The following is a 19,320-nucleotide window of genomic DNA, read 5'->3' as shown; positions in this document are numbered from 1 at the left end:
GTATCGTGATAATCAAAACCATGTACCTGTGCGAATCCTTTTGCCATGAGCCGATCCTTGTACTTATCCAACGTGCCGTCGGACTTGTACTTGGTCTTGTACACCCACTTGGTGCCGATTACCTTGTGTTTTGGTGGACGATCCACAAGGTCCCAAGTCTTGTTCTTCATTATGGAGCCATACTCAGACTGCATAGCCTCCATCCACCTATCATCACCCTCTGCCTCTTCAAGACACTTGGGTTCATCAGCACGGATCACTTCTGTCATCAAAGCATAGTTGACCAAGTGTTCCTGCGCCCTTCTTTGCTCCTCTAAACTCTTGGACCGACGGTGTTCGGATAGTTCCTCCTCAATGGCTGGAGGTTCTCTACCATCCAAAAGCTACTTCATCCACTTCGGGAATGGCCGTTGCCGTTGTGGTTCTGCAGTCTCTTCTTCCTCTTCTTTATCTTGAATCCTCCCAAGCACCATTGGGGGAGTTCGGTTTGCTATTGGTGGTTGTACTAGATGGATATCCTGGTCTTGGTTGTCTGGGAAGGAAGCATCCTCCTCCAATTGATGCAGCTATTCTTGGTAACAGGGTTATGGAGATGGTAACCCTTCGCCTCTTCACTGTAGCCCAAGAAAATACACTTTCGGCTCTTTGGCTCCCATTTGGTCCTGTTAGCATCAGGGACATGCACAAAACAATCACATCCAAAAACTCTGAAATGTGCAGCTGAAGGTTTCTTACCAAAAAAGGCCTGCAATGGAGTCATCCTGTTCATAGCCTTCGTGTAGCTACGATTCAGAATGTAAACTGCCGTGTTACATGCTTCAGCCCAAAAAGTCTTTGGTAAATCTTTCCCTTTCATCATACTCCTGCCCATTTCACAAATGACGAGCATCTTGCATTTTGCTACTCGATTTTGTTGTGATTATGTGGCGGGAGTTTCTGCCTCTTAATCCCATGACTTTTGCAGTAACTTTCGAATTCACTTGATGTAAACTCACCACCTCTGTCTGATCTCAACTTCTTCACCTTCCTCCCCGTTTCTTTCTCGACCATTACATGCCATTCTTTGAACTTACTAAAAGCCTCATCTTTAGTCTTCAGGAAGTATATCCATATCCTTCTACTGTAGTCGTCAATCAGTGTCATGAAGTAGTAGGAACCACCCAAAGCTTCCGTCTCCATCTTTTCACAGAGGTCCGTGTGAATGAGCTCTAGAGGAGCCTTTGCCCTGTTGGCCTCTTTAGGAAAGGGCTGCCAATGCTGCTTGCCCATCATGCAAGCTTCACATACATCGGGCAGATCTGTAATTTCTAGTAGGTCTGCAATCATTCCACTTTTATGCATCTCCTTTAAAGAACTAAGGTTTAGATGACCAAACCTCTCATGCCACAACTTAGTGTTCTTCACATCGGCTTGAGCACTAAAAGCTAAGAGTTCGTAGATGTTGTTGTGTTGTGTACCTTTACCAACGACCTTCCCTTGAAGATCCAGAATCTGTGCACCATTCTTATCGAATTGAACTTTGAGGTCCCGATCCGTGATCGCAGAAATGGACAAGAAGTTCCTCTTGATATCTATAACATAAAGAACATCGGACAACTGCTTTACAACTCCATCTGACTTGAGAGCAATCGTACCTTTTCCTTTTGCTGGACATTTTGCATCATTGCCAACTGCTACCAGGATGTCATTCCCTGCCGGATGTAGAGAGGTATACCAGTCCTTCCAACTGGTCATGTGGCGCGATGCACCACTATCAATAATCCAAGCTTCATTCGCAAGTACATGAACTGCCTCCATGGAAATCTCCTCAATTGCTATGAACAGCTCTACTGGTACTGCCTGCATGCTATTGCTGGACTCTTTCTTTACTCCGTTCTTCTCATTTGCAATCTTCTTCTGGCACTCATTCTGCTTGTGCCCTGCCTTGTTGCAATAGAAGCACTTGATCTTCTTCTTTCTCTTTTTATCATCAGAAGAAGATGGGTTACTAGAGTCCTTACCCTTACCTTTCTTTGATCCAACATAGAAAGCCGAATCTTCTCCAGTCCTTGTCTTTTGACGCATCTCCTCCTCCAGAAGCATTGCGCTGAAATCCTCAAAGTTAAGGGGCGGATTTCTGTTCTGCATATTCAGCACTATAACAAGACCGTTGTACTTTGGTGGGAGAATTTGTATGCACCTTCGTGCTAGATTCTCGCTAATGATGGTGATGCCAATCGCAGTCATCTGATCGCACAGATTCTTCACCTTGGTGATGAACTTCTCTGCCGCTTCAGACTCAGAGAGTTTCTTGTTCGCGAATTGAGTCTCTAGATTCTGAATCCGCATTTGATTCATGGTATCGTACTGATTATTCCTCTCTCTCCCCCCCCCCACCTCCCACCTCCCACTTCTCACCTCGCAATCTGTGACCGTCGTGCTCTCTGCCCGCTCGCCATCCCCGTGTGCTTGCCCTCGCCCATCGTGCCCTTGCATTGCGTGCCACTTGCCATCCATGCCGCCCACTCTCATAGGTCATGCCACGCCGTTGTTCCTCTATACTCGTGCCAACGCCCCCCGTCGACATCGAACCTGCATCACCACTGCACCTTCATGCCTATGCCTACCACTGATCCCGTTGCATGCCTATAGCTGCCTGATGTCCCCTGCTGCCATCGCTGCTAATGCTGCCATCGTGTTGCATGCTACTGCTGCCTCCTTCCCCTCGCACTCCATTCCCCCTCGCGCACCATGCCACACCACCATGGCCTTCCTCGCTCCTCCGTCGTTCCATGCCCCTCCCAAAGCCGTGCCTTGTGCTTCACACACTGTACCCAACCGCCACTCCTCGCACTTTGCACCCCGCTCTGAGCATCGCACCACGCTAGCCTCTTTGTGCGCCCGCTGCTAGCCTCATGCACTGTGCCTTCCCACGGGCTCCGTTTGCTACTACGACTGCACCCTACAACGCTGCTCCACCTCAAACTTCCCCTCCCCACCTTGCTCCCCAAAAAGGTAGAAGCTATCCTCAAGCTCTCCCCGCCAACAATCAAACGTTGGGTATGTTCATTTGTCAATCTAGCAAGATACTATCGCCGCTTCATTGATCAATATCCTACTTTGATGCGACCCATGACTATGGTGTTAAAAGATGGGGTTGATTTCTCTTGGGATGAGGATTGTGATCAAGGGTTTGTACAAATCAAGAATGCTCTAGCTTCAGAACCCATTCTACGCAATCCTAATTGGTCAAAGACTTTCTATATCAATCTTGGGTTTGGTGAGCACACTCTGGCGGGTATTTTTCTACAGCAAGGGGAGGATCGGTTCATGTACCCTGTGCGGTTTGCTTCTCAACAATTGCTCGAAACTAAACGGTGCTACTCTGAGGCTAACAAGCATGCCTTGTTTTTGGTATTCTACACTCATTCTACATTGAGAAATTTAAGCATTATGTGGCTGGAAAGTCCTTCATTATAATCTTTAGCAAAATTGTCTTGCAAAGCAGGCTCTTCAATCAGTTAATCCCATGGGCCGGTTGGCCAAATGGTTGGCAATTCTACAAGAATATGATTTTTCTTTCAAAATTGTAAATTTAGGGGGTTGTTCCAACTTGAAGAATGTTTTAATTGATTTAGAGGAGTGCCTCGATGTAAACCTTGTAGCAGCCATAGAAGTGGGGGATCCATGGTATGGTGGTATCTATAGGTTTCTGACCGCTTTCTCCTTTCCTCTAGAAAGTACTAGCTATGAGAGAAAGAAGATCTGCAAAGATAGTAAGCGCTACACTCTCTTTGATGGGGTATTGTACCGTCAAGGCATGGATGGGGTACTAAGACGGGCCATTGATGCAGATGAAGTGCCTCAGATATTGAAGCATTACCATGATGGATTTTGTGGAGGCCACTATGCTGGTGACTATACAGCTAAGAAGATTTTACATGCAGGGTACTATTGGCCGACCTTGTTCAAGGATGTCACTATGTATTGCAAACCTTGTGAACCATGTCAATTCTTTGGTAGGAAGGATTTGCGACCTAGGCAACATCAACAGTGATGTCCATCCATCCATTTCAGAAGTAGGGAATAGATTTTGTCTGGCCCCTGCCCATGACTACCCGCAAAAAGAAGTATCTTTTGGTAGCCACTCATTATGTTACAAAGTGGGCTAAAGCTATTGCCCTCCCTGCTGCAAATGGTAAGGTAGTTTCAGATTTCATATTTGAACGTATCTGCGCAAGTTTTGGGACACCCATGGAATAGTGTTTGATTACGGGAGTCCATTCTTAAATGAAGTAGTGGAGTTGCTCATGGATCGTATGGGTATTGATCATCGCGCTTCTAGCATCTATTATCTACCATCCATGGGACAAACGGAGCAGACCAATGGCCTCGTTTATAAATCCATGGGAAAAATGGCCACAAGGTATAGGAGCCAGTGGGATCAAAAGGTCACTGAAGCCGTGTGGGCTTACAACTTCTGTCTATCCATCTCTTCTCTCTTTATCCCTCTCTTCTCTCTCTCTATCTATCTCTCTCTCTCTCTCTCTCTCTCTCTCTCTCTCTCTCTCTCTCTTTGCTATAGAGAAGGGAGCTTGGATGCATCAGCCCAGACACGCCAGAGTTTGTACTCTCTGCGACTTGCAGTCAGTTGAGATCAACTTTTTACATGTCATCATGGGAACTCATAGATTCCTAACCCCCTCTTTCTGAGGAGACTTTCTTTGCATTGTATTGAGATGGTCCCATGGGTCATTTTTGGCCCCTCATGGATATTAATTTGAATTCTACTTCTACTTGTACTTCTCTCTCTCTCTCTCTCTTCCTCTCTCTCTCTCTCTCTCTCTCTCTCTCTCTCTCTCTATCTATCTATCTATTTATCTATCTATCTATCTCTCTATCTATCTATCTACTCTCTCTCTATCTCTCTCTTCTCTCTCTATCTCTCTCTTCTCCCTCTCTCTTGTCTCTCTCTCTCTCTGTCCAATTTTCAGTGCACTTTGGCTTCTACACTTGTGAGCCTTGCTCTTCCTTCTATTTTCAGCTCTCAGAACCTGTATCCTCACTTTCTCTCTCTTTTCCCCTTGATTGGAAGTCATTTTTACACCCCTGGGGACTTGGGTAGAGGATAGGTTCAAGAAAGAGGTTGCCCCTCTTCCATGGACACGGGGTATGGATATCCTAACTTTCTTTTTGTTTGCTTTTGCTTTTGCCCCTCTTCCATGGACAGTGGGTATGGATATCCTAACTTCCTATTTCTGGCTTCCACACTTGTGAGCCTTACTCTTCCTTCTATTTTCAGCTCTCAGAATCTGTACCCTCACTCTCTCTCTTTTCCCCTTGATTGGAAGTCATTTCTACACCCCTGGGGATTTGGGCAGATGATAGGTTCAAGAAAGAGCTTGCCCCTCTTCGATGGACAATGGGTATGGATATCCGAGAGGGAGAGAGAGAGCATCGTAGATCCGTTGTGGATCCCATCATGATGTGCCACATCAACGGGCCATCTCACGACACGTCATCCCGCTCGGTCATGGATCTCGCTGTGATTAGCCCGTGCACTGCTTGATAACCACCACATGCCAATGTTGGTAGACTGCAGTTCGACCAGCACGTGTGAGAGTGGACTGGTCAATGGTCACTGCACGACATCCTCATCAGTCAAAGCAGGGGACAGAGATGGACACATGGCAGCATACCTATTGCCTTGCAGCCACCTCTACTGTTGCTCATTCAATCAAAGCAGGGGACAGAGACGAACACGTGGCAACATACCTAGTGCCTTGCAGCTACCTCTGCCATTGCTCATTTCTCCTTCTTGCTGAGAAGAGGACTTCCCTTTGAGGGGCACGTGGTGTAGCCTTTGACGGGCATGTGGACTCTTCAAAATGAGTAAGTATAGATAGAAGTATGACTATCTTCCCTTGATGTCTCCATCTCTACATTCCACTCCCATCATGTACATGCTCCTCTTCCCCCTTGTGCCATAGTAACCTTCTTCATCCGTGTTAACGCTCCTCCCCTCATGTTCCCCTTCTCCCATGGCTCTCGAGCATCACCATGTCCAACATCTGGCCTCATGTGTTGATTTCTTTTCTTGTTAATATTACACTTGAAGAAGTGATTTTTTTCTCCATGTTATTATCATGTTCACCTTGATGGTTATTATGAATATAATTTCAATGCTAGTTTTTTTGTTCTTATGGTGAGACGCCCAATCCTCATTAAAAGGGGTTAGAAGTAGGCATCACATTCAAAGTAAACAACTCTAGGGAAGGAGCATTTAAAGCATGTGCAAGTAAAATGAGAAGACACATAGACTTTGTCAAGCTATAGTTAGGCTTTCAACAACTATCAAGGGTTCAAAATTTCCAACACAATGTAATATATGGATAGCCATATTTGCTCAATGTAATATGACATAAAGTCCACATTGTTTTGAAAGTTAGTGGTGTTCCATCTCCTTTTTATGTTCCCACATGCAAAACAAGCAATCCTTTGAAATCTTAGAAAAAGCCAATTATTGGATTGACGGTTGAGGATGACTATTTGAAGAGGTAATCCTTTAAAATTTCAAGGAAAATCCTCTTAATTTCAAGAAAAAGTTATATGTATGATGAATATCAAAGTGCTAAAGCCAACAGGTATACAATCAACTTTATTATTTTAGATGACTCAAGATCGTGCACATTGCAGTACTCATCGTTTGAGCAGTATAGTGTAATGAAAGAGACATCCCTCAGTCCAAAGACATAGAACCACGCCTTACATATTCTTTTGTCGACAGGATATGGAGATGGAGATGAGATGGCCGGAAGTGGAGAAAGAGCAGCGAGGTGGGTTTTTCAAGGGCCGGGGAGGCGACGAGGATGGCGAGGGGTGGCCATGGCCTCAAGGGGATGGAGCTTGTGAGTGGTGAGGAAGACGGTGTCGATGATTCCTACGTTGGGGTCTTCTGGTGGAAGCGTCCATTTGAAGTGCTGCACACAGTAAGCTATGTTGGCTGGGATCACGTACATGGCTTGTGTCACCCCTGCACACATCCTCTTTCCTGCTCCGAATGGTAGCGCCCTGAAGTCCTTGAACCCCAAGTCCAACTTCTCGTCTCCCAACACCCTCTCCGGATCCCACACCTCTGGCTTCTTCCACACTTGTGGATTGTAGTTGATCCCGTAGATGTTTACTACAATCTGCAACCACACACCCATCATATCATCACACAAACGAGTCCACTAGAATGTTTACTACACCCATCATATCTGTTACATACGAACAAGAATGTTTGTAACAGAATTGCGACGCTAGCTTATCCGGAAGAATCATGCACAAAACAACTAATTACCTGTGATCCTTTCTTGACGTCGTAGCCACCCAGCTGAACGTCCTCCTCGACGTAACGGGGTGGAAGCAGAGGAACAGGAGGATATGCTCTCAGAGTTTCCTTCACTATGGCATCCAGATATTTCAATTTAGGCAGATCATCCTCCGTCACAAGCCTGGAGCCGACCACCTCGTTGATCTCCTGGTAGAGCTTCTCCTGCCATCGTCCAATCAATTTAGTAAGCACTCTGCTCTGTCACCGCAAAATTCATGAATCCAGATTTGACGTTTCATCGATCATATGCGCAAAATCTTGCCCTAGAGATATAGCCTTTACCTGCACTGCAGGGTTCTTGGCGATCTCGTACATTGCCCATTCGATCGTCACCAGTGTTGTATCTGCGCTTTCGATGATGGGCTCCCAAGCTGACATCTCGAGCTGCTTCTCGCTCAAGTGTTTTGCTTCAAGAAGCAGTGTGTCGAGGTAACAGTTCGGTTTCTGCATAGCAAGGAAAACGGCAGACTTGAGGAGCCACATCACACTTGGCTTACAGATTTCCGATGTTTGGCCTACAAACCAGGGAGGAAGCTGAGTTCTCGCTTAAAATCTAACCTTCCCATTTGCGAGTAGCTCCCTCTGCTCGGCAATCAACGCGCGGATCACTGCCGATCGCTGGCCGGCCACGCCCTTCACTTTGTCTTCCACTTCATTTGGAACCCATCTAAAGGCAGGGAAAAAGTCCCTCCAGTCGACATCGATAGCTGTCTTAAGTGGAGTCATCACCATGATTTCGAACATCTCCCATCTAGATACGCTTCGGCCAAACTCCTTTACGTACACAGAGTCGGGATCTCGACCAAGCACCTACCATGCAAAAGCAGGTGTTAGATATTCAACCTCTTTGCAAACTTATCTTTGCTCAATCTAGCAACAGCCTGCATCAGGATGGCTTGACAGGCGAGTCATGTACCTGATGCATAGAAAAGGGAAACAGTGCTTTCTTGATGTAATTCCTGATGTTCACATTGCCCGTTGATCCGGGGTACTTCTTAAGCTCGGCGTACATTTCATCGATCATTTGATACGAGGCCCTCTCGCGAAGTTGTCTGTTTGCTTTCTGCAATGTAGCCCACTCTCTACGGTGAGTGCAGCTTACAAAATTATTGAGGCTGCTCTAAGTACAGTTTTGCAACTCGACATGGTCCTGCAATTGTCCAAGGCTATGATCTTTGTGAGTATCTAATGCTCTAAAGACTATTTACCTGCGGAATTGGACTCAGAAGATTGGTCATGACCAACTTTTTCAGCATACGGTGCTCCTCCCCATAATCCGACATGGCCACCATGCATTTCTGGTTGGAGAGAATCCAAAGAGGTGTTGACATTTTCCTCGAAGAGATTGAGGAATATTTGGTGATCATTGCCTGTAAAATGAGAAGAATGTCAGTGTTTGTGAAAGAAGTCACTTCCTTCCCGTAACTGAAAGATTTTCACCTCCTTTGCAATGTCGGAAGAAGTGATGACGACCAGACTGTCCACCCCGGTTTTGATTGAGAAAATGGGTCCAAACTTCTCAGCCCATTTTGTGAATGTTTTGTGGGGTTTCTTCTCAGTGAGCTGGAACAGATTGCCCACGATGGGAAGTCCTGGGACGGCTGCAAACAGAAGATAGCACAAGGCGAGCAAGGCCGTTTTCGGAGTAAGCGTTTCCAGAGACGAGAACAGAAGTTAAAATTAAAAAGGGAACGAGTTTCAACGAATCACGGGTCGTGAGCTGCAGACCTGGAGGAGGGCGTAGCTTTTTGCCGCCGAAGACCGCTTTTGTCAAGGCGAAGAGCAACCATATAGCGGCGACAGCAATGGCAACATTGATCGGGGAGAGATCGACACCCAAATAAGTTTGGGTGTAAGCTGAGGTTTGCAGGCGGAGCGATTCCAAATTCTCGACGAAGCTGGACGCCATGGTGGCACTGCAGAACGAGTTCCAGATCGATATCAGTCAATAGGGAAAGAGACTTTGAGCTCCATTGAAGAAACTAAATGATTTGGCAGCTTTGAAGCAACCAAGAGCAACTATATTGCGATGCTACGAATTCTCTGCAAGGAATTCACTGAGCCGCGTGAAGCAATTTGGAGCAGCTTTAACATGAATTGCGATGCTACGAGAGGTAATGCAACGGATGCAAGGCACGTGCTAGGAAGCGGCTGTGTTGGCAGTGGACGGAGACTATGAGCTCCATGTGAAGGAACGAAGTTGAGCAGCCCTGGAGCAAAGCAGTGCAAGGGATCCGTATGCGCTGAGCGGCGTGAAGCTTTGGGAGTGAATTGCGACGCTGTGAGAGACGGTAAGTATGCAACGCTAGTGCTACCATGAATATATTCTCTGCAAGGAATCCATGCCATATGAACTGAGCAGCCTAAAGCAATCTGACTACCTCGACTATGAGAGGGTAAGCAACGATAGTGCTACCACAGACAGTTGAGCTTGCTTGCGCTGTTGTGAGAAGAGCTCAACTAGAGGAGCTGTGATTGCTGCACGTAAGCTAGGTGAAGGATGGACTACTGCCGCAGTGAAACACAAAGCTAAGGAGCTAAACAAGATTGGAGTGAAGAGAAGAGGAAGTCAACAACAAGCGAGAAATCTTACCTAGAGAGGCTTAGGAGAGCTCAAAGATAAGGAGCTAAACCTAGGAAGGGGGGCTTGTGTGATACAATGCAATGCACTTGCAATGAAGAGGAAGCTTAACGAGACAAGCTTCCAATAGCATCGTTTGGAGTTCATGCCCTTTGTCTTCTTTTGTTCCAAGTGGGCATGAACTCCAAAGACTTCCTTTTATTTCTTTTTCTCTTCTTTTCTTCTTTTCTCCACAAAGACTTCCTTTTATTATTTTTTCTCTTCGCAGCCATGTCCTCACCTTTTGCTCTCATGTGTGTCTCACCCCTTGGACATTTGATACTCCGGTGCCTCCCTTGTTTTCCTCTTCCACCCCACTAATTCATTGCACCTCTCACATCACATCAGAGTGCCCACCCCTCTTGCTAGATCCCCCCAGTCAATGAATCATGTGCTCATTATACACAATGGGCATTTTCCATCCATGGCTCTCCACTCGGGTCAAAGAAGAGATGTTTGAACTTAAGCAACCACATGTGAGTTTTTAAGGACCTAGGTATCTCCAAAGTGCCTCCCTTGTTCTCCTCTTCCACCCCACTAAATCGTTGCACCTCTCACATCACATCAGAGTGCCCACCCCTCTCGTTAGATCCCCCTAGTCAATGAATCCTATCCTCATTATACACAATGGGCATCTTCCATCCATGGCTCTCCACTCGGGACAAAGAAGAGATGTTTGAACTTGAGCAACCACATGTGGGTTTCTAAGGGCCTAGGTATCTCCAAAGTGCCTCCCTTGTTTTCCTCTTCCACCCCACTAATTTGTTGCACCTCTCACATCACATCAAAGTGCCCACCCCTCTCGCTAGATCCCCCCAGTCAACGAATCCTGTACTCATTATACACAATGGGCATTTTCCATCCATGGCTCTCCACTCGGGTCAAAGAAGAGATGTTTGAACTTGAGCAACCACATGTGGGTTTTTAAGGACCTAGGTATCTCCAAAGTGCCTCCCTTGTTCTCCTCTTCCACCCCACTAATCCGTTGCACCTCTCACATCACATCAGAGTGCCCACCCCTCTCGTTAGATCCCCCCAGTCAATGAATCCTATCCTCATTATACACAATGGGCATTTTCCATCCATGGCTCTCCACTCGGGACAAAGAAGAGATGTTTGAACTTGAGCAACCACATGTGGGTTTCTAAGGGCCTAGGTATCTCCAATGTGCCTCCCTTGTTTTCCTCTTCCACCCCACTAATTCGTTGCACCTCTCACATCACATCAGAGTGCCCACCCCTCTCGTTAGATCCCCCTAGTCAATGAATCCTATCCTCATTATACACAATGGGCATCTTCCATCCATGGCTCTCCACTCGGGACAAAGAAGAGATGTTTGAACTTGAGCAACCACATGTGGGTTTCTAAGGGCCTAGGTATCTCCAAAGTGCCTCCCTTGTTTTCCTCTTCCACCCCACTAATTCGTTGCACCTCTCACATCACATCAGAGTGCCCACCCCTCTCGCTAGATCCCCCCAGTCAACGAATCCTGTACTCATTATACACAATGGGCATTTTCCATCCATGGCTCTCCACTCGGGTCAAAGAAGAGATGTTTGAACTTGAGCAACCACATGTGGGTTTTTAAGGACCTAGGTATCTCCAAAGTGCCTCCCTTATTCTCCTCTTCCACCCCACTAATCCGTTGCACCTCTCACATCACATCAGAGTGCCCACCCCTCTCGTTAGATCCCCCCAGTCAATGAATCCTATCCTCATTATACACAATGGGCATTTTCCATCCATGGCTCTCCACTCGGGACAAAGAAGAGATGTTTGAACTTGAGCAACCACATGTGGGTTTCTAAGGGCCTAGGTATCTCCAATGTGCCTCCCTTGTTTTCCTCTTCCACCCCACTAATTCGTTGCACCTCTCACATCACATCAGAGTGCCCACCCCTCTCGCTAGATCCCCCCAGTCAACGAATCTTGTACTCATTATACACAATGGGCATTTTCCATCCATGGCTCTCCACTCAGGTCAAAGAAGAGATGTTTGAACTTGAGCAACCACATGTGGGTTTTTAAGGACCTAGGTATCTCCAAAGTGCCTCCCTTGTTCTCCTCTTCCACCCCACTAATTTGTTGCACCTCTGACATCACATCAGAGTGCCCACCCCTCTCGTTAGATCCCCCCAGTCAATGAATCCTATACTCATTATACACAATGGGCATCTTCCATCCATGGCTCTCCACTCGGGACAAAGAAGAGATGTTTGAACTTGAGCAACCACATGTGGGTTTCTAAGGGCCTAGGTATCTCCAAAGTGCCTCCCTTGTTTTCCTCAAACACCCCACTAATTCGTTGCACCTCTCACATCACATCAAAGTGCCCACCCTTCTCGCTAGATCCCCCCAGTCAAAAAATCCTATACTCATTAGATACAATGGGCATTTTCCATCCATGGCTCTCCACTTGGGACAAAGAAGAGATGTTTGAACTTGAGCGACCACATGTGGGTTTTTAAGGGCCTAGGTATCTCCAAAGTGCCTCCCTTGTTTTCCTCTTCCACCCCAATAATTCGTTGCACCTCTCACATCACATCAGACTGTCCAGCCCTCTCGCTAGATCCCCCCAATCAAAAAATCCTATACTCATTATACACAATGGGCATTTTCCATCCATGGCTCTCCACTCGGGACAAAGAAAAGATGTTTGAGGGCCTAGGTATCTCCAAAGTTCCTCCCTTGTTTTCCTCTTCCACCCCACTAATTCGTAATTTGTTGCACCTCTCACATCACATCAGAGTGCCCACCCCTCTCGCCAGATCCCCCCAGTCAACGAATCCTATGTTGAGATATCGAGCTCCACTCGTGATATGCCAGGGTGACCGTTGTGCATTTATGTCACCGACTTGTTAGCTGTAGATGCGGTTGGTACACCACCCACGAATAGTAGCTGGATGATAGCTATCCTTATCTACTCTAGTTCGTGGCTCAGTTAGTATGCTACCGTAGTTAGTTAAGTTTGGTTTGAGACCAACATATAGGGTTCTTCTATTTCTTTGTACTAGAGTTCTTTTGGCTTTCACAACTAAGAAGAGGAAAAATTGTTTTCAGCCTCCACCTGTGTGTGTATTTCCCCATTGTGTATGTGAGAAAGCCGCAAGTGAGACTCCTTTCCTCTCTCCCACTATCTTCACATGGTATTAGAGCCTTGTTCATGGTAAGGAGATCAAGAAAGCAAACCAAGTTCACGGTGTCCTGGTAAGAGGACCAGTGTTGCTTTCCTTTTTCGAGCTTGGGAGCAAATCTCTGCAGGTAGCATAGCCAGAAGTGCAAGAGTGCACTGTCTCAGATTGAGACGCCCTTCGTGGTGTGGCGAGAGGGCAGTATATGCTATGGGCGAAGGCAAAGCCCTTGGTGACTTTATTTTTCTGATTCGAGGCCATTTTGAGGACCGTCTTGAAGGCGAAAGTTCTTCGCAGGCACTCAGAAAAAGGCCCTGGTTTTGCTGTGCGACCACTGCTCTGCTAGTCGATGAAAAGTTGCCACAGAAATTGCATCGTATGCCTGTGTGCAAAGATATTGGGAGTTGCAGAATCATGCTTGTTTCCTGTTGATGCAAAATTTTCACTAGGAAGTGACTGTGTGGTCAAATACCACTTTCGTCAGTTTTGCAAATCTGCCCGTGTGAGGCAAAAGCTGTGTTTTTTGCAGTGACAAAATATTTTGCAGTGTTCTGTAATGGCTTCTGATTCTCTTTCACAGATTGTCACTGAAAAACTTGACAAGAACAACTTCCAGGCATGGAAGTTTAGAATGACGAATTTCCTTATAGGAAAAGGCTAGTGGGAGTTCATTACAGGAAATGAAGAAGAACCAATTCTTCCTAATGTTCCCAATCAACAGGAAATGCAGGCATTTAAAGGATGGCATGAGAGAGCCAGAAAAGTTATGTATTGGTTGTCTATCAGTATTTCGGATTCTATGATTGTGCATATTCAGGATGCAAGTATGCCAAAGGAGGCATGGGATACTTTGGCAAAAATGTACAGCACAAATACGCAAGCCAGGAAAATGCAGCTCAAACAGGAGTTGCACAATGTGCAGAGAGAAAATATGAGCATCAATGACTACCACATGAAGGTGAAGAAAATTGCAGATGCACTTGCTTCCATTGGGTCACCAGTGGAAGATGATGATCTAGTTTCTGTGACCTTGAATGATCTAGGAAAGGATTATGCATAGTTCTGGACATCCATTGCCGTCTGTGAAAATTTCCTGATTTTGAGGAGTTGTTTGCTCTTCTAATTTCTGAAGAGCAGAGAAATGGGGGTGCATCTTCTTTAGGAGGAACTTCAAAAGAAACTATCTTCTACTCAAATGTTGGAAGAGGTAGAGGCAGAGGTAGAGGAGGCCGATCTGTAGGCCATGGTAGAAATCAGAATATGCAGCAAACTCAAGAAAACTAGTCCTATGGAGGAGGACATGGTAACTCTAGAGGCAGGGGGAGCCAAAGAGGCCGTGGTGGATGGCAGAGAGGCCAAAATGCAAACAACAATGTTGAATGCTACTACTGTGGTAAAATGGGTCGTATGGCTAAGGACTGCTACAAAAAGCAGAATGACATTATGAATGGAAAATTGTAGCAAGGCAATTATGCATCTTCTAGTAGATAGGGTGATAATAGAAATAAGCATCTATTTATGGTGCAACACATGACCAATTATGTGACAAGTGCAGAAGAACGAAATGATGTGTGGTATGCTGACTCAGGTGCATCAAACCACATGACAGGTCATGCAGAATGGATGCAGGATGCAAGGAAAATGGAAAAACCAGGATTTATGGAGACTGGTGATGATAATGCACATCCTATTGTGCAGATTGGTAAAATTCCTTTGTCTATGCAGGATGGGAAAAAGAAATACCCGTTTGATGTATTTCATGTCCCGAACATCACCAAGAACCTGGTTTTTGTTGGTCAAATGGTTGAGCAGGGCTTGCAGGTCAGATTTAATCCTCATGGATGCTTTGTTGAGGATATGAAAAATACAGTCGCTTGATAGCAAAAGGAAAGAAGGGCAAGATGTTTACGTTGGATGCAGACATGCCTGAATTGAGTGCAGCAATGTTTGCACATGGGATCGGTGTAGTTGCAGATATTGATATCTGGCATAAACGCATTGGTCATGTTAATATACAGTGACTTAAATCAACGCAAGCCCAAAATATTGTTGCAGGATTGCCTAAATTCAAGGTTGCAGAAATGCATAAGGTTTGTGAAGCCTGTCAATTTGGAAAACAGGCAAGGAAACCATTTCCTAGGCATGTTCAAGAGAGTAAAAACCCATTGGAATTAATCCACTCTGATGTGTGGACTACTAAAGCTGCATCTATTGGAGGCTGTCACTATTTTGTCACTTTTATTGATGACTTCAGCAGAATAGTTTGGGTGTAATTTATGAAAAAGAAATGTGAAGTGTTTGGGCACTTCAAAGCTCTTAAAGCTATGGTTGAAAAAGAAACAGGCCTGCAAATAAAATGCATAAGGTCAAATGGAGGGGAGAGTACCTCTCAAATGAGTTTGCAAGGTTCTTGTAGGAGCATGGCATAAAGCAGCAATATTCATGCAGTCATACCCCACAGCAAAATTGACTTGCAGAAAGGAAAAACAGGCATATTGGAGAGGTATCTCGGGCCATGCTAAATGAAAAAGATCTACCAGATTATTATTGGGCTTATTATTGGGCTGAAGCAGTTGCTACATCAGTTTACATAATGAACAGGACTCCCACTACAGCAATACATGGCATGACGCCAAAGGAGATGTATACTGGTAGGAAACCAAACATTTCTCATTTGAAAATTTTTGGTTGCATTGCCTATACATGTTCATGTGCCAGATGAGTTGAGGTCCAAGTTGGATCCAAAAGCTGAGAAGTGCATCTTTATTGGTTATTCTCTACAGCAGAAAGGGTATAGATGCTATAACCCTTCTACTCGTAAGTTTATAGTGAGCAAAGATGTTATTTTTGATGAGATGAGCAGCTGGTATAAACCTATAAATGTGATGATTGATGTAGATGCACAAAATGGTAATGCTGCACAGAATTTGCAGCAGCAATCACAAAATATCAGTGGACCTGCAGTGTCCTCTAGTAGTGGTTCACATACTTTACCATGGATAGGCAGATTGAGATCAGGAGAATCTCCTCAAAGCAATGTAGATAGTGGTATGCAGGTACATCACAAAAAGGAAAAGAGAAGGTAGATCAGCCCATGTTTGATGTGAATGCAGATCACTCTTATGTGGATGGTGAATCCAGTGGCTCAGAACAAAGCATTGATGATGAGTTGGGTATTCATTCTGTTGTTACACCTAGAGTAAGGAAGACCAGGGATGTTTTGAGAGCACCTGGAAGTGAGCCTATTTTGCATAGGTCTACCAGAGCTAGGTATCCTATGGATAGGCTGAAATATGATGGATTTACAGCCATTCACTATGCCTATATGGTCAAAGTGATACAGGAACCAGAACCCACTTCTTTTGAGCAAGCCATGGAGAATGAAAAATGGGAGAAAGCCCTGGATGAAGAAATGGATGCCTTGGAAGCAAATGCTACATGGGAATTGGTGCCTTTGCCTAAAGACAAGAATGCAATTGGTTGTAAGTGGGTTTATAAGATCAAGCAAAATGCATATGGTTCTGTGAATAGATACAAGGCAAGATTAGTTGTCAAGGGGTATGCACAGACATATGGCATTGATTATGAAGAAACATTCAGTCCGATTGCAAGGATGGCAACTGTAAGAGCAGTCATTGCTATGGCTGCATCGAAGGGATGGTCTTTACATCAGATGGATGTAAAGAATGCCTTCTTGCATGGTGATTTGCAAGAAGAGGTCTTTATGGAGCAGCCACCAGGTTATGTTCATGCTATTCATCCTGAGTTTGTTTGCAAGTTGAAGAAAGCCTTGTATGGCTTGAAGCAAGCACCTAGAGCATGGTCTGACAAGATAGAACAGTATCTTGTCACTATTGGCTTTCAAATTTCCAAGGCAAATTTCTCACTCTATGTGAGAAAAATAGAGAAAGGTATTATGCTGCTTGTCATTTATGTTGATGATTTGATCATCACAGGTGATAGTGATGAAGATATCCTTCATGTGAAAATGTTGTTGAAGTAGAATTTTGAGATGAAGGATTTGGGAGAGCTGCATTATTTCTTGGGCATTGAGGTGATTAGATCACCAAGTGGGATACAACTCTTGCAGAGGCAGTATGGATTGGACATGCTGTCCAAATATGGGATGACAGGCTATAAGCCTATTTCAGTTCCTTTGGAGCAAAATGTGAAGCTGAGCACAGATGCAGGTGAGCTTCTGGAAGACCCTACTATGTAGAGATGCATAGTAGGAAGTTTGATTTATATGACTATTACCAGGCCAGATTTAAGCTATGCTGTTGGATTGGTAAGTCAGTTTATGCAAGCTCCAAGGAAACCGCATTTGGATGCGGCTAGACGCATACTCAGGTATGTGAAGTCCACATTGCAGTATGGACTATTTTATGAGGCTGGGGTTTAGATACAGTTGCATGGATACACTGATGTTGATTGGGCTGGTAGTACTTCTAATAGACGATCTACTAGTGGATATGTGTTCTCTTTTGGGAGTGCTACAGTCACCTAGACCAGCAAGAAATAGCCTATAGTTGCCTTGTCGAGCACAGAGGCTGAGTACAGGGGTGTAATAATGGCTACATGTGAGGTAGCTTGGTTGCATAAGCTACTTTATGATATGCATCAGTCTACAGATGGGCCAGTCATCATTTATTGTGACAACATCAGCAGTATACACTTGGCAAATAACCAAGTCTATCATGCTAGAACAAAGCACATTGAGGTGCATTATCACTATGTGCGGGAGAAGGTTTTACGAGGTCTTATTGATCTAGTTTATGTTAGCACAAAGGATCAGGTAGCTGATATATTCACGAAGGCATTGGGCGCAGAGAGCTATGCAAGTTTAGAGACCTACTTGGTGTGCAAGAATTGGGATTGAGCTCGAGGGGGAGTGTTGAGATATCAAGCTCCACTCGCGATATGCCAAGGTGACCGTTGTGCATTTATGTCACCGACTTGTTAGCTGCAGATGCGGTTGATACACTGCCCACGAATAATAGTTGGATGACAGCTATCCTTATCTACTCTAGCTCGTGGCTCAGTTAGTATGCTACCATAGTTAGTTGAGTCTGGTTTGAGACCCACATATAGGGTTCTTCTATTTCTTTGTACTAGAGTTCTTTTGGTTTTCACAACTAAGAAGAGGAAAAACTGTTTTCAGCCTCCACTTGTCTGTGTATTCCCCCATTGTGTATGTGAGAAAGCCGCAAGTGAGACTCCTTCCCTCTCTCCCACTATCTTCACATCTTATACTCATTATACACAATGGGTATTTTCCATCCATGGCTCTCCACTCGGGACAAAGAAGAGATGTTTGAAATTGAGCAACCACATGTGGGCTTTTAAGGGCCTAGGTATCTCCAAAGTGCCTCCCTTTCTTTCCTCTTCCACCCCGCTAATTTGTTGCACCCCCCACATCACATCAGAGTGCCCACCCCTCTCTCTAGATCCCCCCAGTCAACAAATCCTATACTCATTATACACAATGGGCATTTTCCATCCATGGCTCTCCACTCGGGACAAAGAAGAGATGTTTGAACTTGAGCAACCACATGTGGGTTTCTAAGGGCCTAGGTATCTCCAAAGTGCCTCCCTTATTTTCCTCTTCCACCTCACTAATTTGTTGCACCTCTCACATCACATCAGAGTGCCCACCCCTCTCGCTAGATCCCCCCAGCTAATGAATCCTATACTCATTATACACAATGGGCATTTTCCATCCATGGCTCTCCACTCGGGACAAAGAAGAGATGTTTGAAATTGAGCAACCACATGTGGGTTTTTAAGGGCCTAGGTATCTCCAAAGTGCCTCCCTTGCTTTCCTCTTCCACCCCACTAATTTGTTGCTCCTCTCACATCACATCAAAGTGCCCACCCCTCTCGCTAGATCCCCCCAATCAATGAATCTTGTACCCATTATACACAATGGACATTTTCCATCCATGGCTCTCCACTCGGGACAAAGAAGAGATGTTTGAACTTGAGCAACCACATGTGGGTTTCTAAGGGCCTAGGTATCTCCAATGTGCCTCCCTTGTTTTCCTCTTCCACCCCACTAATTCGTTGCACCTCTCACATCACATCAGAGTGCCCACCCCTCTCGTTAGATCCCCCTAGTCAATGAATCCTATCCTCATTATACACAATGGGCATCTTCCATCCATGGCTCTCCACTCGGGACAAAGAAGAGATGTTTGAACTTGAGCAACCACATG

The 19,320-nt window shown here is 45.3% G+C and overlaps 1 protein-coding gene across 1 annotated transcript; it reads right to left on the bottom strand.

The window, feature by feature from the left end:
- Window positions 1–6,741: 6,741 nt before the first annotated feature.
- LOC147887139 (ent-kaurene oxidase 2-like) lies at window positions 6,742–9,987 on the bottom strand. The gene is made up of 9 exons (XM_087394655.1): window positions 9,948–9,987; window positions 9,083–9,270; window positions 8,795–8,955; window positions 8,563–8,724; window positions 8,271–8,417; window positions 7,913–8,164; window positions 7,637–7,798; window positions 7,322–7,516; window positions 6,742–7,169 (listed from the first exon to the last, which is right to left on the bottom strand). Exons 2-9 carry the CDS (start codon window positions 9,261–9,263, stop codon window positions 6,825–6,827), a joined length of 1,605 nt encoding a protein of 534 aa, XP_087250781.1. The 5' UTR covers window positions 9,264–9,270; window positions 9,948–9,987; the 3' UTR covers window positions 6,742–6,824.
- Between the last annotated feature and the right edge of the window lie 9,333 nt (window positions 9,988–19,320).

This window comes from Dipteris shenzhenensis, chromosome 23, assembly GCF_047967505.1.
Source record: "Dipteris shenzhenensis isolate YYH24624 ecotype China chromosome 23, Dip_SZ_1.0, whole genome shotgun sequence".
Taxonomy (NCBI): domain Eukaryota; kingdom Viridiplantae; phylum Streptophyta; class Polypodiopsida; order Gleicheniales; family Dipteridaceae; genus Dipteris; species Dipteris shenzhenensis.
The sequence above is the reverse complement of the archived record's forward strand: the minus strand, read 5'-3'. Positions and strand labels throughout refer to the sequence as shown.